At 39.5% G+C, this 23855-nt stretch overlaps 1 protein-coding gene across 1 annotated transcript in view; it reads left to right on the forward strand.

Moving 5' to 3' along the window:
• Positions 1 to 2684: 2684 nt before the first annotated feature.
• LOC129697662 (triadin-like) overlaps positions 2685 to 23855 on the forward strand; it is a 52979-nt gene continuing 31808 nt past the window's right edge. The window contains exons 1-6 of the mRNA XM_055636372.1: positions 2685 to 2769; positions 3003 to 3047; positions 5707 to 5745; positions 12601 to 12627; positions 13303 to 13326; positions 19082 to 19105. Coding sequence (XP_055492347.1) covers positions 2685 to 2769; positions 3003 to 3047; positions 5707 to 5745; positions 12601 to 12627; positions 13303 to 13326; positions 19082 to 19105 — 244 coding nt within the window. The remainder of the gene's footprint in view (positions 2770 to 3002; positions 3048 to 5706; positions 5746 to 12600; positions 12628 to 13302; positions 13327 to 19081; positions 19106 to 23855) is intronic.

Raw genomic sequence — 23855 nt, forward strand, 5'->3', positions numbered from 1 at the left:
CAACGTGACCCCACCACTCGCCACATCTTCCCATCTCCCCCCATATCTGCCTTCCGCAAAGACCGCTCCCTCCATAACTCCCTTGTCAATTCTTCCCTTCCCTCTCGGTCCACCCCCTCCCCGGGCACTTTCCTTTGCAAACGCAAGAGATGCAACACTTGTCCCTTTCCCTCCACCCTCGACTCCTTTCAAGGACCCATGCAATCGTTCCAGGTGCGACAGAGGTTTACCTGCATCTCTTCCAACCTCATCTATTGCGTCCGCTGCTCTAGATGTCAGCAGATCTATATCGGTGAGACCAAGCGGAGGTTGGGCGATCGTTTCGCCGAACACCTCCGCTCGGTCCGCAATAACCAAGCTGACCTCTCGGTGGCTCAGCACTTCAACTCCCCCTCCCACTCCGTCTCCGACCTCTCTGTCCTGGGTCTCCTCCATGGCCACAGCGAGCAGCACCGGAAATTGGAGGAACAGCACCTCATATTCCGTTTGGGGAGTCTGCACCCCGGGGGCATGAACATCAAATTCTCCCAATTTTGTTAGTCCTTGCTGTCTCCTCCCCCTTCCTCAGCCCCCCTGCTGTCTCCTCCCATCCCCCAGCCTTCGGGCTACTCCTCCTTTTCCCTTTCTTGTCCCCACCCACCCCCGCCCCCGATCAGTCTGAAGAAGGGTTTCGGCCCGAAACGTTGCCTATTTCCTTCGCTCCATAGATGCTGCTGCACCCGCTGAGTTTCTCCAGCTTTTTTGTGTAACCTATGTATTTGCATTGTTACACAGTGTTGCCATTCACTGTGAAGGTCAGGCCCTGGTTTGACTTTCCAAAATGCAACACCACACACTTATCTAAATTAAACTCCATTGGCTATTCCTTGCCCATTTTTCCAGTTGATTAAAACCCCAGTGTCATTCTTGATAGCCACCTTCACTATCTACAATAGTGCTGATGAAGTTCAGCAGGTCAGGCAGTATGTGTCTGCAGTACCAACTATTTTGGAGGTGTCTGCAAACTTACTAATCATGGCTTGTACACTCCCATCCAAATTGTTGATGTAGATGACAAACAGCTATGGGCCCAACAATGACACACCAGTGGCACACCAATCAGTCTCAAGCCTCCAGTCCCCCCAAAAACAACTTCCACCGCCACCCTCTGTTTCCTACCTTTAAGCCAATTCTGTATCCAGTTAGCTAGCTCTCCCTGGATCCCACGTGATTTTAACTTCCAGAGCAGCCTACTGTACGGAACCTTGCTAAGGGCCATATAAACAACATCTCCGGCCCTGCCCTCATCAACCTTCAGTGGCCTTTGCTCACCCACTGACACTTCAATCGCTTGCCCTGCCCAATTCCCTGCCAGCAAGACAAACGTTGCCCCTTCCCTTGCAGGGCCCTCTACACATCACCTTTGATTCCTGAGTACACTAATAAATTCCACCCCATTTAAGCCAACCTACATAGGGAAAGTTAAAACTCTTGATCTACATCGGGAAAGTCGAAATCCCTTCCTATGACAGTATGTGTTTTTTTTCCTGCAGTAAAATATTTTGTTAAGTGATTGCAGTTCATAGATTCAATTTAGTTTATGGTAACTGTACTTTATGAATAAAATGCTCAGTGTCAGTAATCTGATCTTTCTGGCTGCTTCCTTGTGATATGAATCCAAGACTGCCTATTTATTTCACTGCTTCCATCCAAGCTGATTCAACATCAGGGTATTTAATTTAGTTTAGTTTAGAGTTACTGCACAGAAACAGGCCCTTAGGCCCACTGAGTCCGCACTGACTAGTGATACCCACACATTAACACTCACCTACACACACTATGGACAATTTTACATTTATACCAAGCCAATTAATCTACAAATGATTATCATTTTCTATAAAGAAGGCCATCGGCTTTCGCTGTACTCCTCCAGAGTATTCACTGATTGAGGAACTTTTGTCAAGTTTTATTTCCAGACATCTTTGGATGCAATTTTATTCACTTTTCCTCCAATTAAACATTACCTAACTACAACTTTTGCCATAAGGGAAACTCCATTTTATTAACCTCCTGCAAGAGTCCTTGGATACTCCAGCTTTTTGTGTCTATTTTCATTAGATTGACTGGTGTTCAACAAATGATGCTCCTTCCCTGACTCCAAGAATCCCGCATGGACTGCTGATTAAATTGAATAGACGTTGGAAAGCTCTTTTTAAAAAATGATCACTGAGGCTGCCCTTCCTATCCATTTAGAAATCTTTGACTATGGCTTAAGCTGCCATATATAATCTTTATTTATTTGAATGATAAGAGAAAATATGGCATTGAAGTTTAAAGTACTTCATAATCTTTCTTTAAATTGATAGCAGTATCACTTAGAATAATCTCCACTGCTAAATTGGATTACCTATAAAAGCAGCATATGGATGCTACCATGATCTATGGAGCGAAGGAATTAGGCAACGTTTCGGCCCCAAACGTTGTCTATTTCCTTCGCTCCATAAAAGCTGCCGGACCCGTTGTGTTTCTCCAGCACTTTTGTCTACCTTCGATTTTCCAGCATCTGCAGTTCCTTCATAAACATATGAATGCTACCAGCTGCCTATTCTGAGTTTTTTTTACTGAACATTTATTAAATCACAATTGCACATATTCATAGAATGTGCTGTACTTGCATCTTATTTGAATTTATATACAATTAGTAGATGATTAATATTGGATTCAATTGTTTCTTCAATTGTTTAGAGACTGAAAAAATAAAGCAAGTGAAACCGAAATCTCGAGGAAAAGGTACCAATAAGTTAACTTATTTAACTATTTGCATTCTTCTAAGCTTACCATTGCCCTTCATCCCAGTGTGAAACATATTTTGGAAAAGTGAGGTTTCTCTTCATGCACCTAATGGGGAGGAAACTTGCTGAAAACAGTTTTTCCCCCTGAAGTAGCCTTTTCTTATCTCTATACTGTCCTCGAGTTGTTGTGCTGTTATTGGACCTGATTCAATTTTTTCATCAATTGTTTAGAGGCAGAAAAAATAAAGCAAGTGAAACCAAAACCTCAAGTAAAAGGTAACATAAAAGTTAAGTTAATTAGATATTGGCATGCTTCTAACATTACACTGCCATTCATTCCAGTGCTATACTGTATATGGACAAGTGAAATTTCCCTACTCAGAAAATGGAAAAAGCTGCTCACAGCTAATCAATTTTCTATCTTCACAGTATCTTCACACTGTTTTGCTATAGTATTTAAATACTTTGGGCACGTTAATTGGGGTGTTGATTCTCAATGAATATCATTGGAACTCTTTCTACTTCCAGGAGATAGGGATGCAAATCCAAGGTATGATAAGATGTATGATAAAGGTGAGACTGAAAGAGACTGAATGACAGATGCAGCAGTGGTTATTCAGGTTGAGCATGAAGATAATGGGAGCAGAGTATGAACTGATCAAGAAAATTATCTTGATCCGAGCCTCTTCCCTCTCTTTTATATCCCAATCTAGTTTAAGATTGCTCAGTCATGCATACATGCCAAATACGTTTCATATGAGTTTGAAAAAAGGGAAAGCTATTAGAGATGTGGTTGAAAAATATCTGGCCACCTTTTCACAAATACTAAGAAGCCACAACCTCAGAATGGCTATTCATGATGACCTGGTGGTACAAATGCCATTGGATCATGCACATTGTATGGCAGTGTAAATTCTCAATGAATTTGTTAGCCAATAATGATAAAACTCTTCATAATTTTTAAGGCAGAAATGTACATTGATGTATGCAGAAACTAACAATGTGAATAACATTGTTGCAAATCATTCAGTTGTTGTACATTCAGTTAACAGTCCAATGTTAATTAGAACATACTTCCAGCACCTTCCGCTAATGCAGTGTTTGATGGTGGACACAAAATGCTGGATGGAGTAACTCAGCAGGTCGGGCAGCACCTCTGGAAATAAAGAGTAGATGATGTTTCGAGTTCTGAAGAACGGTTCTGACATAAAACGTCATCTATTCTTTTAGTCCAGAGATGCTGCCTGACCGCTGAGCTACTCTAGCATTTTGGTGCCTATCTTCAGTATAAACCAGCATCTGCAGTTCCTTCCAACACACTTTGTTTGGTGCCGTTGATCAGCTACTCTGGTGACTGTCTTTGAGTCATGGGTGAAATGAACCCTTGGGATTCTGATTCAAGCCAATGATGCTATTGGCCTGTCAAAACCATTGGTCAAGAATGAAGACTTGCAATTCGGGGATGAATTGGATTGAGCCACTTGTATTTGGAGACAATGTCTCTGAACAAATCAATGACCCAGTGGTCAGGTTGGATTGAGAGGCACTGCAAGTCTCCAGCTGGTAGGCACTGCCATACAAGATGTGCAGACCTCACAATGTCCACTCATGATGATTTGATGGTACAAGTGCCATTAGATTGGGTATATTGCATAGAAGTGCAAATCTTGGCAAATCTTGGCATGGACAGACTGACCATTGAGAACAATGATTTACCAACCACACAACCTAATGTGGAGGTAGGAAATGCCAGGTTATGAGAAATATAACAGGCTTAGATAGAGTGGATGTGGAGAGGATGTTTCCAGTCATGGAAGAATCAAGGACCAGAAGGCACAACCTCAAAATAAAGCAACATATCTTGAGAATGGAGATACATTTATATAGCCAGGGGGTGGTGAATCTGTGCAGTTCATTGCCACAGATGGCTGTGGAGGCCAACATATATAGCCAGGGGGTGGTGAATCTGTGCAGTTCATTGCCACAGATGGCTGTGGAGGCCAACATATTATTTTTAAAAGTTGATAGGATCTTGATTAGTAAGGGTGTCAAAGGATCCAGCGAGAAGGCAGGAGAATGGGGTTGAGAAGGAAAAATAGATCAGCCACGATTGAATGGCAGAGCAGACTCAGTGGGCTGAATTACCTAATTCTGCTCCTATGTCTTATGGTCTAAATACCCAGTCAAATGAAGCATATCACTATGTTACCAACACAGTACCCATTTCATAGTAATTGCTGGTTGTTAGTCATTACTTTAAATAAGGATGGATCACTTTATTTAACTAAAGTAAGTGTAAATTTGGTTTAAATGTCTCTCCATTGCAGTAGCATCAAAGAAAAACTACAGACGTAATACCTGTCATATTAAAACAGTAACACTACTAAGATTAGCGGCTTCACCAAATGCTCTGCCTCTGAGAAAACACTACAACTGCCAGAGGAATATGATTAAATTAGGAAGAAGGGAGGCAGGTTTTATAACATTAACAGAGTTATCCCTTCCAGTGCATGTGTACATCTCTGCCTAAGCTTTGAGGTAATTTGGACCACCCATAGTTTGAAGCCAGCAGTTGAACAATTTGTAAAAAGGCAATAATAGTAAATGTGGTATTAAAATATAAATGACTTCCTGTAACATTTCATTTGACAATAAAGTGGGATTCATCCACGGCCATAAGATATTTACCCAAATTCATCTCCACTGCAAATTAAAATTTCAATAAAATAAATAAATATATGAAATGTGCAGTCTTTTGGGACTGCTAACACCCTATGTGCAGTGTTTGCTATTACATATTGCATACAGTATGTATATGTTTGTATGTTATATGTTGTACATTTTAAGAGACAAATATCTGATTACTATTAATGGCGAATCATATAATGATTTCTAATGAACTTACTCTAACTGTGCATTGCATATTTAAAACCAGAAATTGTGAAGCAAGTGAAATCAGAATCTGCAGAGAAAGGTAAAAGAAACATTTATTTAATGATATACTGGCATGTGCTTTTCATTTCACAGCTCTTCTTTATTCCAATGCTAAAAATACATGAGTGGTTGTGCGTCTCAGGAGATGCATGTCGTCCCATGTCTAGCACTGCATGTCATTTTACTCCTCTGAGCTTTAGATAAGCAAATGTAGATTTGTCTTGTTTCGGTAGAGTTTATTTGTTTGAATTATCATGGAAAAAAAAGAAATGTTTGATAATAATGCTCCAGATGATGTATAATTTAAAAAATCAGAAATCATATGCTCTACCAGATGTATCATTGCACAGATGCCAACTGCAATCATTTTCAGTGCTGAGTATAAAAATGTATCACATTGCATCACAACAAACCTGTTGCCCTTGAGCAATTGAAGCCAAGTGAAGGTAAACGTTTTATGTCGAAGAATGTTTTGATCATCCACATTTGCTGTTAGTATAATAGAAATATATGTGTTCTCCTGGAATAATACTAAATTGGTGCTGAAAGTTTGCAATTAACCATGTCACTGGGATTTTTATGGCAAAGGCTGGCAAATGCTGGTCTACACTGTTCTCCACTTGGCTCTATTCCAACCCAAGGAACATAAACTGTCAGCAGAGATGCTGCCGTACAGAGATGCTGCCGTACATGGTATCTGGAACCTGCTGAATGCAGCGGTATTAGTGCAACCAAGTTTCTGCAATGCTTTGGAGGTTGTCTAATAGTTTCCATATTTCCTTATCTCTCTTAATGGGACCATTGAAAGGATCATGCCAAATTAATCACAGACGAAAATCCTCCATTTTGTGTAAGATCTAATGTTTGTTACATATATATGAACATCAAGACCATAGCTATGTACCTCTAGTAAGCTGATCTGGTTAATATAAAAACCTAGTGTCCCATAATCAAATAGATAATGGTTAGCACTTAACAATTTCCATGACTTACATGTATATAGAAACTTCAATGGGCATCTCAATTTATTCATTCAGCAGAAATTTCATGAAATAATGTCACCTAATACTTGAGGTAGTTAAATGATCAAATTCAGGATTTACCTTCTCGTGTAATGATTAAAGCACAGAAAAATACTATTTGGCCCTTCGTGTTTGTATTGGCTTCATGCAAGAGAAATGCAGATACTTCGCACAACTGTCCTCTTACCACAGCTCTCCACAAAATTAAAACTCCTCATCCCTGAAATAATGCCCATAAATTCTTTCTGCGATCTCTCACAGAAGGCCAACGTCTTGTTTAAACTGTTGCAATCAGAACTGGACACTCTACATCAGCTGCAGATCATAGCAACTTCTTTGCTTTTCTACTCCAGGCCTTTTTTTTCAATCAAACCAGGGATCTCCTGTGTGTTTATTAGCCATTCCCTTAACATACCCTGCAGCTTTCACTGATTTTTGCATTAATATCCTACAGATCTCTCCACTACTATGTAGATTTTGGATTTGTGCTTTCCAATTTACATTGTCACTTCTAGTTCTTCCTAACAATGCTTCATGCATTCCTGCATTGTATTCCATCTGCCATGGCTCCACCAATTCCATTAGCCTGACTATATCCAATTGAGGTATTTTCTGCTCTCTGTGCATGACTACATTTCTGAGTTATATCTGTTTGTAAGTTCACAACTGAGGAGTCTGCAATTTCCATCCTTATTTCCTTCAGCAAGCTGGCATGTATCCCATCTGGGCTGAGTATTTATTCACAAAGAGATCTCCGCTTGATACCAAATATTCTTGACAATTTGGAGTTGACCTTTCTTCCAGTTTATGTGGAATAAGCCGATTGACGGGAAAAAAATCCTGATTACATCTGAGCTCAGGGCTAATTTTATTAAGAGTGTGCATAACATTGACAAGAGTACAGAGAAATTATGGCTCTCTGGGCAAAAGAGGTGCTTATCGTTAGTGACCACGTCTTCATCAATAGTGCTTCAATTTTGCCAAATGTTAAAGGAAAAGTAACCAGGATGTTTAATGCTAAGGACTTGATTCAAGCATTTGGTCATATTTTTATTCGTCATTTTTAATGATGATCCATTTTACAGATCCTCATCATTGAAACACTTGGAGTGTATCCAATCCATAATTTACTTCCATGTTCCATGAAAATGTTTCCCTTCAGCAATGTAATTTGAATTCACTGCATTACACATACAACACTAACTCACCATCTTTTTTTCCATCCCCGCACTTTCTACTGATTTCTTCGAACGCTCAGTCACTGTCTGAACTTGAATCAGTTTTGAATTGATGGCACCCTATATAATACTGGGTTGAGCTTCATTATCCATGTCCTTGCGTCACCAAGGGCACAGACATCAACTTCCAAAACAATATCATCTTCACTGTCTTAATTCATTTGCTGGTGAAACCTTCATCAATGCCATTTATAGATGCAAGCTCATGTTTAGTTTAGCTTAGAGATACAGCATGGAAACAGGCCCTTCAGCCCACAGAATCCACACCAACATTCACACCTGTTCACAACAGTTCTGTGTTAACCCGCTTTTGCATCCATATTAGGGGCAATTTACAGAGGCTAATTATTCTACAAACACACATGTCTTTGGGATGTGGGAGGAAACTGGAGCACCTGGAGGAATCACATGGGATTATACGGAGAATGTGCAAACTCCACAATGACAGCACCCGTGGATCAAACTTGGATATCTGGCATGGCAAGGTAGCAGCTCCACCACTGCACCACTGCGCCATTCCACTGCACCACTGCGCCACTCCACTGCACCACTGTGCTGTGGGGCGGGTAATAGAATTCACTTCCCACCTTATACCCAAATTCTTAAAAACTCTGTTGGCTGTCTCTTGTATCATCCAGATCATTCATCATACAGAAGGTAGTTGAGGCCAGTTCATTGGCTATATTTAAGAGGGAGTTAGATGTGGCCCTTGTGGCTAAAGGGATCAGGGGATATGGAGAGAAGGCAGGTACAGGATACTGAGTTGGATGATCAGCCATGATCATATTGAATGGTGGAGCAGGCTCGAAGGGCCGAATGGCCCACTCCTGCACCTATTTTCTATGTTTCGATGTTTCTATCATTTCCTGTGTAGTCTGGAAAATCTTGCTTTTAGAATTATTCTTTAAAACAAAACTCTCCATAAGTTCATTTGATGACCAGTTTGTTGCTAAACATCTGATTCACTAATGTATTTCATGGTGGAGGTCTGTTATTGTACCTGGTTGTAACTCTGGATTCTTGAAAATGTCCTCATGAGCCATTCAGTTGTCATCACCTTCAGCTCTACTAAGGATAATGAATATGTGCTTGTCAGCTACACCCAAATCCAGAAAAATAGATACATTAAAAAAACTCCTTTACTGCTTCAGCATCTGTGATCCTCTCAGTGTGTTTCTTTCTGCAATTGTACAGAGCCCTAGTGAGTACCTGGAGTATTGTGTGCAGTTTTGGTTTCCAAATATGAGGAGGGACATGCTTGCTATTGAAGGAGTGCAGCGTAGGTTCACAAGGTTAATTCCCGGGATGGCGGGACTGTCATATGCTGAGGGAATGGAGTGGCTGGGCTTGTATACTCTGGAATGTAGAAGGATGAGAGGATATCTTATTGAAACATACAAGATTATTAAGGGTTTGGACAAGCTAGAGGCAGGAAACATGTTCCCGGTGTTGGGGGATTCCCAGAACCAGGGGCCTCAGTTTAAGAATAAGGGGTAAGCCATTTAGAACGGAGATGAGAAAACACTTTTTCACACAGAGTTGTGAGTCTGTGGAATTCTCTGCCTCAGAGCGTGGTAGAGGCTGGTTCTCTGTTTACTTTCAAGAGAGAGTTAGATAGGGCTCTTGAAGGTAGCGGAGTCAGGGGATATGGGGAGAAGGCAGGAACGGGGTACTGATTGTGGATGATCAGCCATGATTACATTGAATAGCGGTGATGGCTTGAAGGGCCGAAGGGCCTACTCCTGTGTCTATTGTCTATTTTTTCCACCCCGGTCATTCTTTCTTCTCCCTGCCCTCATTGGGCTTTTTAGCGCACACCATCAGACACAGGAAAAACTTCTTCCTCTCTGTTATCGGATTTCTGAATGGTCCTTCCATAAGCTTCCACTGTCTTCTTCTTCTTCTTGCGTATGGCATGCACAGACTAAAGTTGTAGGACAACTTGTTGTATTTGATTTTACTTGATTGTGCATGCCAGGTTGATTGCATTCGTCGAAACAGGGCGGACCACGTGAAGATTGCAATTTCCCACCCCAGGGTATTGTCTGATTCACCTCTACCCCATTGCGGATCATGGACTTTGACTATTGAACTGATGTGCTACAGTGCTGAAAATAATCTCCTGCCCTCTGCAACTTCTCCTTTGCTCTACCTGTTGTACTTGTGTTTGACTTGATTGTATTTATGTATAATATTATCTGATCTGATTTGATTACATGCAATATACACCTTTTCACTGTACCTCGGTACACAGCACTATAATAAACCTAAACCTAAAATCTAATCCTAAACCTGGTTGCTCTGGGTTAGATGTGTATGCACTAAATTCTGGATTTGCACGCTACCTTTTGCCATCTCACTGCCTCAGCTAATTTTATTGAACAATCAATGGAAATGAATAATGTCATTTCACACCCACGCACTTCAAAACGTGCTGTCTATGAGATTCTGCTTGCAACCTTTCATGCCAGGTATTGCATTTCAGCAAATCATTGCACCCACTAAAATTCTGCAAAGCCAAGGGGCAGATCTTCTGTTGCTCCAAAATAACTTGCTGCTTATTTTCTGCTTTTCATGTGAAATGTGCAAATGGTGTTCTAACATCACTCAAAGCATGAAAACCACTTCAAGCAACCTTGTACCATACTCGCAATCTTTTTGTTGAGTTCTGATGTGCTATTAACATTAAACTGAGAACATCAAAAATGGTTTTAGAACAGCAAATCTGATTCAGTTTGTAACCAAGTCAGAATATTATTCAGTAGGTTATATAGTTAATGGGGTAAGTATTTTACTTTGAATAGGCATCATATCATTATTATTATGTCTATGGGTAAGGATATAAAAATGAACGTCCAGCAGGCTACAGTGAAAAATTAGTCCCACAGTTAAACTCTGGGTAGTCTTGTGGTGTAATTGCAATATATCAAGTACATTGGTGTGTTTAACAATGCAAAATCACACTGAGTTATGAAATTTATATCCCATTAAGCAACCAGCCCAGATGTCAAACATTATATTCACATATATACTCAGTGTGATCAATAATGTCTGATTCTTTCTACTCAATAAGCTTGCATTTATTCCTCTTCTTATTCAGTTTGGAGAGAGCCAAGGTAAGGGATGAGGCACCTGACAATGTTCATTCTCACCTTTAGTAACTTCTAATTCACTTTATCACCTGATTTATTTTCAACAGAACCAAAAGCAGCACGTATGTAGTTTGGAAAACACAAGGCCTGTAAATTATAACTGTGTACATGCTTCAACACTCATGCAACCATCCATGTATATTTGGCTGCTTTTATTCAACTTTGTTATGGCATTTTAGTTCAATCTTACATTTTATAAACAGACAGAACTTAATGGGTGCAAAGGCATGAATTGAATAGTGAGCCAGCTATTCAAAATTTAAGAAAATCGGATGAATTCCACACACACCTGGATAATATTCAATGCCCTTACTTCAATGACACTGTGGAATATTGCTGTTTTACCTCTGTTGAGTATTGTTATTATAGCTCTAATAATGTACTTAAATACATTCTGAACATCTTATAATCATCATGGATTGCATTATTCCAGATAAGGGCATTGTAAATCATTGCCAGATTAAGTGGATGAATATCCATTCATGATTTTCTCTCATCAATTGTGTTTTTTTGTGGAAAGTTAGCCTAAATAGATGAATATAAATCATCATATCTATTCTAAACTGAACTAGAAGGGTATCTTGCTGTACTGATCATTACTGTACAGAAGATAGGTGGAACTGGATTTTTATGAGATGACCATTGTGATCTCCTAAAATATGACTGGTCAGGAGAGGACTTTCCAATGTTTCATGCCATAAATTATGCTAGGAATATTATTCATCTGGTATTTTCCCTCTTTCGAGAGAATGCATGAATACAAGCAGGAAGAAACATTAGTTATGTGTTCGGTACAGTGAAATTAAATTTGGCAGCGAAAGCTTTGTCAAATTGAAACAAATGGCATAATGCTGACATCCACTGGCCGTGATATATGAGAGCTAAGAGCAATCTATGTAAAGATTGGTAGAGGTGTAAAAAATCTTATAGCAAATGGTAATTGATACTCAGTTAATTGTTCATTTAAAATCTGAAATTGGTAAATTGTTGTTCAGCAAAAACAGAGTTAAATCAAAGATAGACAATAATCCTCATGAAGTGAAAGAACACATTCAAGGAGATGAATAGCATATCATCCTTCCTGTTTACTCAAACCTGATTTTCTAACAATCTAACCATCTCTGATGACATCCGAGACATGTTGTCAGTTTCATAACTTGCTTGAAGCTTGTTAATGCGTGTGTGCTATGGAATGCATCAAAACAGCAGTCTCAATAAACATTTTTTTTTTTTAATGCTCCCTTGGACTTTTTGATGCATCATAACTAGCTTTGTTTATTTAATCTCACTGAGGCCTGGAGTGCACTAAAATAATCAATGTAATTTATATTCATCTTTTTGCAATTCACTTGATCTTTATGCTTGCCAACTTGGAACTTTCTGTGTCAACCAATTCAAAATCTTATTCAGAAAAATGTTATGAAGCTGAACAAAATTACCGAGTTAAAGAACAAATATTTCATCTTTTGATTTATTTTTCCAGATAAACTCTCTACAGTCAAAGCTGCAAGTATGTATATTCAATTTTACAAAATCAATTTTGCTTGCCTTTTTTTTTAAATGTATTTGTGAAGCAATAACTGAAAGGTGGCAGTTATGATATCCATGAAAGGATTCTTTGAATTAGGTGTTCAGTTTAGTTCAGTTTAGTTTATTTTCACGTGTACCGAGGTACAGTGAAAAGCTTTTGTTGCGTGCTGACCAGTCAGCAGAAAAACATTACATGATTACAATCAATCCGTTTACAGTGTATAGATACATGATAAGGGTATATGATGCACATTTAGTGCAAGGTAAAGCCAGCAAAGTCCGGTCAAGGACAGCCGAGGGACATGAGAGGTAGATAGTAGTTCAGCACGGTTCTCTGGTTGTGGTAGGATGATTCAGTTGTCTGATAACAGCTGGGAAGAAACTGTCCCTGAATCTGGTGGTGTGCTTATGCACACTTATATATATTGTTTGCCTGATGGGAGAGGGAAATAGAGGGAGTTGATTGTGCCGCTGGCCTTGCTGAGGCAGCGAGAGGTATAAATTGAGTCACTAGATGGGAGGTTGGTTTGTGCGATGGTCTGGGCTGCGTCCAGGCCATTAAACTACAATATAATATAAATTATTGCAGATTTGCCAGTTTTAAATAACTTTTAAAGCATTTTATTTGTATTAATATATACCATTTTACTTTTAGGTACCAAGACTGCAACTGAAACAGGTACAAATATGCTTTATAAACATTATTCAGAATTGGGAGACTGAGGCACTTTTATTTTAATCATTGCTATCATTCCTTAACAGAAGTAATATTCTATTTATGATGATGTACTGCTGTGGCATGTGAAACTATTTACATGTTAAATTAAAATATATTCACTTCTCGTGCACAAAGGCAATCAATTTATTCAGAGCTATGAAGGAACATTAATTTACAGCTGTCTTAAGCCTTGGATTGTTAGGTTTTTCAGGTAAATGAGGGGTATGGGATTAATGCAGGAAGAATCAGATTAAAGAACTGATCAACTCTGCTCTCATTTAATGGCAGATTAGACACAAGGAGCCAAATGGCCTAGCACAGCCCCGACTCATGTTCTTAATATTATCTCCTAGATTTGTGTATATATTCAAATGCTGAAAAGCAAAATCATAAAATCTAACTGTGATGATTCTACAGCTTTATGGCACTCGACACAATAGTTTAATTAGCTACATCTCACAACCTTGTGTGTTAAAACTGCACCACTTGCAGTTTAATGGGATAATGTATGGCATTATAAGTTATTTTTACTTAGTACAACGTATAGGTTAAATAACAATGGAGTATATTTATTTCTTAAAGGATGATTAGTGTGGTTTAGTTGAGTTTATTGTCATATGTACCGAGAGTGAAATTAGTTCTGCCTCTGTGGATTTCTTAGGAAAAATTTAGAACAATTAAATTTGTTTCCATTATTCAAAATGCAATTCAAATGAAAGTTCTATTTGATTTTTTAATTACCATTCAGCCAAAAATCTGCAATAAATTCATGTTTTATGTTTCAAAATAAAACTAGTAAGTGGTTACCGCATAAGCAATCTATTATTTTGACTGTGTGTCCATTAGAGATTTTCAATTACAGTGCCTCAAGGAGGGGGAATGAAGAGAATTTATAAATATATCTCTCCATTGTGTTAATTTATGGCCATTTTTGCAATCTAAACAAATTATCTCAGAGTGTGAAAGGTCATATCAAACATAAATCCAATTAAGTAAATGCACCAGTGTAAAATCTTAGAAAAAGATCTTGGCTGGCACTGGCGAGAACATTATTGCTGAAACTACAGTTTCTCCTTCTATGGGAAAGTGTATTACACTCATAACTGTACTTAATATGTCAAGATCCACTTACAAGCAAAGCATAAATTGGCTTGACCTTGCTCCGTTCTTTTCAATTAAATACATTGCTTAAATGGATGACATGTTGAACAGAGTGCATACTTTGCAATCTATAGTCGGTTACAAATGTTGTGACATTTACATCATTTCGTTCAATGAAGAAGCTGAAATAAATCATGTAATTAATAAGCATTTTATGCACTCATTTTTCAAATGAAGTTCTTCGGTTACAAATATTTGTGGAGAAACAATCTGAGGCATGTTTAAGATTCAAGCATGCAACAGTCTGTAGAATTATACCGATCAGTTAATCTACAGTTGCTCAGCGATAGTTGAAATCAAAAAGAATTACAGCACCATAGATAAAATCTTAATTGTCGTAGAGAAATCAATACAACACAAATGCTCCATCTCAAGAGGGGTGTGAGGAATTTGAATGATAGTTTCCTGGAAATTGAATTGCACCTATATTTTCTGCATGCAAATATTGTTGCACTTAGTGTTAGTGCCAAATGGGGTTCACCTTAAAAGATCACAAAGTTGGTAAAATAAAAAACAAGTGTGCAACAGTGTTGGGGTATTTTACACCAAAAAAAAATACAAAGCAGTGTTAGCTGCATGATACTCAAAAGGACTTGATTAATGTGTTAGAAAGAACTTCAGATGCTGGTTTAAATAGACACAAAAAGCTGAATAACTCAACGGGGCAGGCAGCTCCCTTCATCGGCAGCTCAACAATCATTGAGGGACATCGGCCTTTAAACTCCCACACAAGCAACACGCATATCTTATGATCTTGTTATATCATATAATCTTATAGAGGTGTATAAGATCATGAGAGGAATAGATAGGTTAGGTGCACAGAGTGTCTTGCCCATAGTAGATGAATCGAGGGCCAGGGGACATAGGTTTAAGGTGAAGGGGAAAATATTTAATAGGAATCTGAGGGGTAATGGATGGGTGACATTTCGGGTTGGGATCTTTCTTCTGATAAAAGCTGAAGGGTGGGGGGGGGGGGGGGGGGGGTCACCATGGCCTTGATAGAAGACTCTTATTGCAGCTTGCTCAAATTGAGCAGTGTGAAAAAACACTTTATGTGTGCTGCGAGAAGATAGGCCAAGTTGAACTGCACATCCACAGCCTAGATCCACACAAACTGTCAAACACACAAGGTTAATCATGCTTTACTATGTCGCTAACCTTTCACCACGTAGATATACTATCCCTTTCACCTTTCCCCACAGAGAACAGTCTTCCAATGGAGAAACTGGAACTGCAGGTGCTGGTTGACAAAAAAAGACACAAAATGCTGGAGTAACTCAGGGGATCAAAGGACAAAGGACATTTATTGTCACATACACCAATTGGTGCAGTGAAATTTGAGTTACCATGCAGCACACAAATAAGATAAACACAACACTTTAGAATTTAACATAAAACATAAAAACATCCCCCTACAGCGGAATCAGCGTTTCCCACTGTGAGGGAAGGCACCAAAGTTCAGTCCTCTTCCTCTGTTCACCCGTGGTCGGGGCATATTGAGGCCTCCGCAGTCGCCACAATAATGATCAGGCGGCATCCCTGGGTAGATGACGTTTCGTGTCTGAAAAAGGATCCCAATCCAAAATGTCATTAGTGACACTGCCTGGCCTGCTGAGTTACTCGAGCACTTTGTGACTTTTTTTTCCATCTCCCAAAGGTTGGATAGTGAGAAAGTCACTAAATATCTTTTATCTTCTGCATTTGGCATGAGACAGTGAGAAATAGTAGAGAGGTTGCCACATGGGAGAGAGCCACATGCGATACAACAGAGACATCAATTTAAAGTGACTGGTTGGATTAGAAGGTTCCTTCTTAAAGATTTATAAAGTAGGTAATTCTGTACTTGAAGACCCATGACTTGCAGGTTGTTAAAGTTGAAGATGAATGGTGAAGGGTAGGATTTCACTGGGTAGCTCTTTTGAGACTGAGACATGGTGAAACAATGTAGCATATTGTCCAAATAGAAGTTGGCCTAAAAAGAACATTGAATATTAATGTCTCTAACGTGTTCTTGGCTTAGATTTTCACTGACTGGCTATTTGCACTTGGGGTTTTGGAATGAGGTCAGCTGAGTCCCGCATTGTAATTCCTGATTGGTATTCGTCACAGGCAAAGAGGAATCTTGACCAAGACAGATCATAAATGCACTTTGTTTAAATATTCAACCCGCTTTGAATGGCAGCTATAAAACAGCAGTCTGCAAATTCCACTGAATCTGTAATTAGACCTTTCATTATCAAAAGGAAAATGTTTCTTGTTATTGCATTTAACTGAATTGATAACGTTGGATTTTCGGCTATCCAGCTTAATGAGGACTGGATAACCTTGAAAATCTTAGTGTGCCTTAGAAAGTTGGTCTTAGAGGCAAGTGCAATCATTATTCTGTAACTATTTTGTAACTGTATAGGCAAGTAATATAAGTAAAATTAACCATTCTAATCACCACAGACATACATTAGTTATACACTGAGGTATAGTGTCCTTGATCTAATGAGAAGATTTTCTGCATCTTCAAACATTGTTTTATTTTCATTTTAATGACCGCTTCGTTTCTCCAATTCATTATACCTTCAAGTCATTAACATAATGTCAGTCATCAGATTTGCACTCTTCATTATCGAGGTTAACAAGGTTTAATTGAATAGCAAGATTTGCATTTATCCGCCCTGGATGATGTGTAATTACATGCTCGGCTTAAACCTTCATTTGACATTCAAAAATGTAATTGTTCAACCTTTTAATATAACAATACAATTGCAAAACTGTGGTCAAATTTAGAGCCACATTACCTGATATTTATTAAAATGTGAAATTTAAAGTGATTGTAATGTAAAGCTGGCAATGTGAAGAGCACTATTATAGGCTAATATATTAAGGTTTGTCTACTCCATAGTCTTTTGTTCTCAGCTGTTCCCACCTCTCCCATTAGCTGTTGCCACAGACACATTAGTTAACCCATAACATCTGTTGCAGTCATGGAAATTAGGCCAGGCTAAATCTTACGTTTGATCAGAGCAAATAATTAATTTAATTATTTTATTGACAGTCAGAACCTTTTTTTCCCAGGATGGAAATATCAAATACAAGAGGGCTTAGCTGAAAGGTGAGAAGGGTAAAGTGTAAAGGTTTCGTCAGTTTGTTGTCACATGTACCAGTTAAGGTACAGTGAAATTGAATTACCATACAGCCATACTAAGTGAAAAGCAACAAGACACACAACCACATAAAAGTCAACATAAACATCCACCACAGTGGATTCCACATTCCGCACTGTGATGGAAGGCAATAAAGTTCAATCTTCTTCCTCTTTGTTCTCCCGCGGTCGGGGCGATCAAAGCTGTGTGGAACAAGTTTATTACTCAGAGGGAGATGGAACATGTTGCCAGGGATAGTGGTGGAGGCAAATATGATAATGGTGTTTAAGATATTTTGGGTTGGTATATGGATATGCAAGGAATAGGGATCATATGCAGTCAGATAAAAGTTTGGCTCGGCATTATGTTTGGCACAGACATTGTGGGCTGAATGACTGGTTCCTATGCTGCACTGTTCCTTGTTTTACGCAAGGAAGATTTTAATGAGTAAATAGTTGGTATTACTAGTCAAACTATTAATCAGTCAACCACCGTTGTCTCATGCAGGAGTGGGTCTGCATCATCTTTAATCAAAAGGATCTTAAACATGTGTTTAACATTATTTCCAGTAAGCTCTTTGAATTTCATAGGGCGTTTTACATTACAGCTCATAAGCAAGTGAGAAACAGCTGGGACAATTTTCAGTGGGAGTGCTAGAGATGATGCCCAACTTTCATATCACTTGAAATCAATAGAAATAAAAATTTGTGGTGGCCGATATATAATTTTAGACCTGTACCTTGAGAAAATACCCCTTGCCTCTTTTAGTGATCAGATGATAAATGCCATAAGAGTAATGAATCACTAACTGAAATAGAAATGGAAAGATCTCTGAAGGAATATTTGGCACAAGCCTAATTTAGACTTTTCTAGGAAAATAAAAATTGGAATGACACATTGTATTCCATCAAACATAGCTGGAATACTCTTCCTGCCTCTATCTGTTAAAAAGAAAGTACCCATAATGAACATGGAACATAGAAAAGTACAGCACAGGAACAAACCCCTCGGCCTGCAATGTCTGTGCCGAACATGATGCCAAGATGACCTAATCTCATCTGCCTGCACTTGATCAATGTCCATCCATTTGCTGTATATGCAGGTGCCTAACTAAATGCCACCATTACATCTGCCTCCACCACCACCCCAGGTAGCATCTTCTGGGCACCCAGCAAACAAAACCTACCCTGCACATATCCTTTAAACTTTGCCCCTATTACTTTAAAGCTCAGGCCTCTAGTATTTGACATTTCCACCCTGGAAAAAAGGTCCTGACTGTCTACCCTGTCTATGCTTCTCATAATTTTATATACATTTGAATGTGTTTGAATGAAAGGGAAAAATTATAAGAATAGATTCTTAGTTGTACAGCGTATCATATTTGTATTTCTGAAATGATTTTCATCTACTTTGTTTTGTAGAGAAAGCTGCTGTTGCAAAGCCAGGTAATACAATTTAGTTTAAATAATGTATTTTGTGTATACTGTTGGGAGTTGAAAATTAAATGCTAAATAGTTACATTTTTAAATCACAGGCTCCTCGTGTATAATTTAACATTGCATTATCATCCCAAATTTGTTTTTAAAGAAACATTGTCAGGGTGTATTTTAGCATGTTTATCATACTCTGTGATTTAAGTGACTTTAATCTACATAATTGTTAACAGTGCTGAGGAGGAAGATTTCCTGGAATGTATACAGGATGGGTTTTTAAACCAATATGTAGAGGAACCAACTAGAGGGCTAGATTGGGTATTGTGTAATGAGGAAGGATTAGTTAGCGATCTTGTTGTGCAAGGACCCTTGGGCAACAGTAAACATAATATGGTGGAATTCTGCATTAGGACAGAGAGTGACATGGTTAATTCAGAGACTAGGGTCCTGACCTTGAATAAAGGAGACTTTGAAGGTATGAGAAGGGAGTTGGCAAGGATAGACTGGCAAATTATACTTGAAGGATTGACAGTGGAGATGCAAGATTGAAAGACCGCATGGATGAACTTCAGAAATTGTTCATCCGTGTCTGGCGAAAAAATAAAACTGGGAAGGCGGCTCAACCGTGGTTGACGAGGGAAGTCAAGGATAGTGTTAAATCCAAGGAAGAGGCATATAAATTGGCCAGAAGAAGCGGCAAACTAGAGGACTGGGAGAAATTTAGAACTCAACAGAGGAGGACAAAGGGGTTAATTAAGAGGGGGAAAAGAATGAAAGAAAGCTTGCGGGGAATATAAAAACTGACTCTAAAAGGTTCTTTAGATGTGTAAAAAGGAAAAAACTAGTGAAGATAAATGTAGGTCCCTCACAGTCAGAGACAGGTGAATTTATAATGGGAAACAAGGAAATGGTAGAACAGTTAAACAAGTACTTTGGTTCTGTCTTCACTAAGGAAGACACAAACAATCTCCTGAAAATATTAGGGACCCAAGGATCTAGTGGGAGGGAGGAACTGAAGGGAATCCACATTAGTTAGAAAGTGGTGTTAGGTAAACTGTTGGGACTGAAGGCAGATAAATCCCCAGGGCCTCAAGGTCTGCATCCCAAAGTACTCAAGGAGGTGGCCCAAAAAATCATGGATGCATTGGTGATCATTTTCTACTGTTCTCTCGACTCTAGATCAGTTCCTGTGGACTGAAATGTAGCCAATGTAACTCCACTTTTTAAAAAAGAAGGGAGAGAGAAAACAGGGAATCATAGACCTAACATCGGTAGTGTGGAAGATGCTGGAGCCGATTATTAAAGATGTTATAGCAGCGCATTTGGAAAGCAGACAGGATCAATCAAAATCAGCATGGATTTATGAAGGGGAAATCATACTTGACTAATCTTTTCGAATTTTGTGAGGATGTAACAAATAGAATGGATAAGGGAGCGTCAATGGATGTGGTGTATCTGGACTTTCAAAAAGCCTTTGACAAGGTGTGCAAAATTAGAGCACATGGTATTGGGGGTAGGCTATGACAAAGATAGGGAACTGGTTGGCAGACAAGAAGCAAAGAGTCGGAATAACGGTTCCTTGTCAGTATGGCAGGCAGTGACTAATGGAGTGCCACAAGGTTCGGTGCTGGGACCCCAGTTGTTTACAGTATATATTAACGATTTAGATGAGGGAATTAAATGTAACATCTCTAAATTAGCAGATGATACAAAGCTGGGTGACAGTGAGCTGCGTGGAGGATGCTGTGAGGCTGCAGGGTGACTTGGATAGGTTGGGTGAGTGGGCAGAAGCATGGCAGATGCAGTATAATAATGTGGATAAATGTGAGGTTATCCACTTTGGTGGCAAGAACAGGAAGGCAGATTATTATCTGAATGGTAGACACTAAATGCTGGAGTAACAGCGGGTGAGGCAGCATCTCTGGAGAGAAGGAATGGGCGACGTTTCGGGTCGAGACCCTTCTTCATAATGGTGTCAGATTAGGAGAAGGGGAGGTGCAATGAGACCTGGGTGTGCTTGTACATCAGTCACTGAAAGTAAGCATGTGGGTACAGTAGGCAGTGAAGAAAGCTAATGGCATTTTGGTCTTCATTGCAAGAGGAATTGAGAATGGGAGCAAAATGGTCCTACTGCAGTTGTACAGGGCCCTGCTGGGACCGCATCTGGAGTATTGTGTGCAATTTTAGTCTCCTAATTTGAGGAAGGACATTATTGCTATTGAGGGAGTGCAGCGGAGGTTCACCAGGTTAATTCCCAGGATGGTGGGACTGACATATGAAGAAATAATGGGTCGACTGGGCTTGTATTTGCTGGAACTTAGAAGGATCAGAGGGGATCTTATGGAAACATATGCAATTCTTAGAGGATTGGACAGGGTAGATGCAGGAAAAAATGTTCCCAATGTTTGGGGAGTCCAGTTTAAGATTAAGGGGTAGGCCATTTAGGACTGAGATGAGGAAAAACCTTTTCACCCAGTTGTGAATCTGTGGAATAATCTGCCACAGAAGGTAGTGGAGGCCAATTCACTGGATGTTTTCAAGCGAGAGTTAGATTTAGCTCGTAGGGCTGAACGAATCAAGGGATATGGGGAAAAAGCAGATCGGGGTACTAATTTTGGATGATCTGCCATGATCATATTGAATGGCAGTGCTGGCTCGAAGGGCTGAATGGCTTACACCTGCACCTATTTTCTGTTTCTATGTTTCTATGTTATACCAGTCATGCACTAGTCTGTGTTGGATGAGAATTTGCTTAGTGGATTGGAGGGGAAGAATTTCCTTCCACAGTAAATATGGCCCCTGATATCAAAGGTAGCAGTGTTGAGCAAAACCAATATCGCTGGCTTTCTTCACTCTGGTATTTCCTAGCATAATTCTCCCTTGAATCCACCTCATAAAACCACATCACATTTATGAGGCTGAAACCTCATAAAACCACATCACATTTATAATATTTTTTTTTAAACCTAAAGCACAATATTACCCACCATAAGCCTGCTGTGTTCAGTGTGAGAATACAAATCCACAAATAAAGGTCTTTCTAGCAGTGTCTGTAATCCAAGAGACACAGGTTACTAGGGAAATTGATGAGGGTAAAGCAGTGGATGTTGTCTATATGGACTTTAGTAAGGCCCTTGACAAGGTTCTTCATGTTGTTTGTTGGGTATTAATGCAGGAGTAACAAGATGGATTCAACAGTGGCTGAATGGGAGATGCCAGAGAGTAATGGTGGATGGCTGTTTGTCAGGTTGGAGGCCAGTGACTAGTGGGGTGCCTCAGGGATCTGTGTTGGGTCCACTGTTGTTTGTCATGTACATCAATGATCTGGATGATAGTGTGGTAAATTGGATTAATAAGTATTCAGATGATACTAAGATAGGTGGTGTTGTGGATAATGAAGTAGATTTCCAAAGTCTACAGAGAGATTTAGGCCATTTGGAAGAATGGGCTGAAAGATGGCAGATGGAGTTTAATGCTGATAAGTGTGAGGTGCTACATCTTGGCAGGACAAATCAAAATAGGACGTACATGGTAAATGGTAGCGAATTGAGGAATGCAGTTGAACGGAGGGATCTAGGAATAACTGTGCACAGTTCTCTGAAGGTGGAATATCATGTAGATAGGGTGGTAAAGAAAACATTTGGTGTGCTAGCCTTTATAAATCAGAGCATTGAGTATAGAAGTTGGGATGTAATGTTAAAATTGTACAAGGCATTGGTGAGATCAATTCTGGAGTATGGTGTACAATTTTGGTCGCCCAATTATAGGAAGGATGTCAACAAAATAGAGAGTACAGAGGAGATTTACTAGAATGTTGCCTGGGTTTCAGCAACTAAGTTACAGAGAAAGGTTGAATGTTAGGTCTTTATTCTTTGGAGCGCAGAAGGTTAAGGGGGGACTTGATAGAGGTCTTTAAAATGATGAGAGGGATAGACAGAGTTGACATGGATAAGCTTTTCCCATTGAGAATAGGGAAGATTCAAACAAGAGGACATGACTTCAGAATTAAGGGACAGAAGTTTAGGGGTAACATGAGGGGGAACTTCTTTACTCAGAGAGTGGTAGCTGTGTGGAATGAGCTTCCAGTGGAAGTGGTGGAGGCAGGTTCGATTTTATCATTTAAAAATGCATTGGATAGGTATATGGATGGGAAAGGAATGGAGGGTTATGGTCTGAGTGCAGGTAGATGGGACGAGGGGAAAATAAGTGTTCGACACGGACTTGTAGGGCCGAGATAGCCTGTTTCCATGCTGTAATTGTTATATGGTTATAGGTGGGTGTCTGTAGTCCAGGAGGCACAGAGCAACCAGCTTGACTGTGAAACCCTCCACCACCTTCCTGTTAATTCTCTCTGCTTCAGCCTGTTCACTCCACACTGCTGTTACTGCCTAAAACTCCATCTTGTTCCCCTTCTATCATCACATGACCTTTTGATTATCACTTGCCTCCACCTGCCCTATATCTTACTGATGACAGCTTTTTCCACACGTTAACCAATCATTTCTAATCTCTCTTTGCCACCCTACATGCCACTCCGCTGCTACCTTCTGCATCACACACTGAAGTGAAAGCCTGCAGTTATATTTGCTTTCCTAATTGTAATTCCTCTCCAGGCCTCCATATGGTGCTGTAAATATTGAGATCTATCTTTCAGAGACCTCCAGGAAAATGTCAGCATCCATAGATGGGGCAGAATTTAAAATGCAGCATGTTTTTCAAACCTAAGTTAATATTTACAGGAGTGATCACATATACCCGAGTT

The sequence above is a fragment of the Leucoraja erinacea genome, chromosome 5, assembly GCF_028641065.1.
Source record: "Leucoraja erinacea ecotype New England chromosome 5, Leri_hhj_1, whole genome shotgun sequence".
NCBI lineage: Eukaryota > Metazoa > Chordata > Chondrichthyes > Rajiformes > Rajidae > Leucoraja > Leucoraja erinaceus.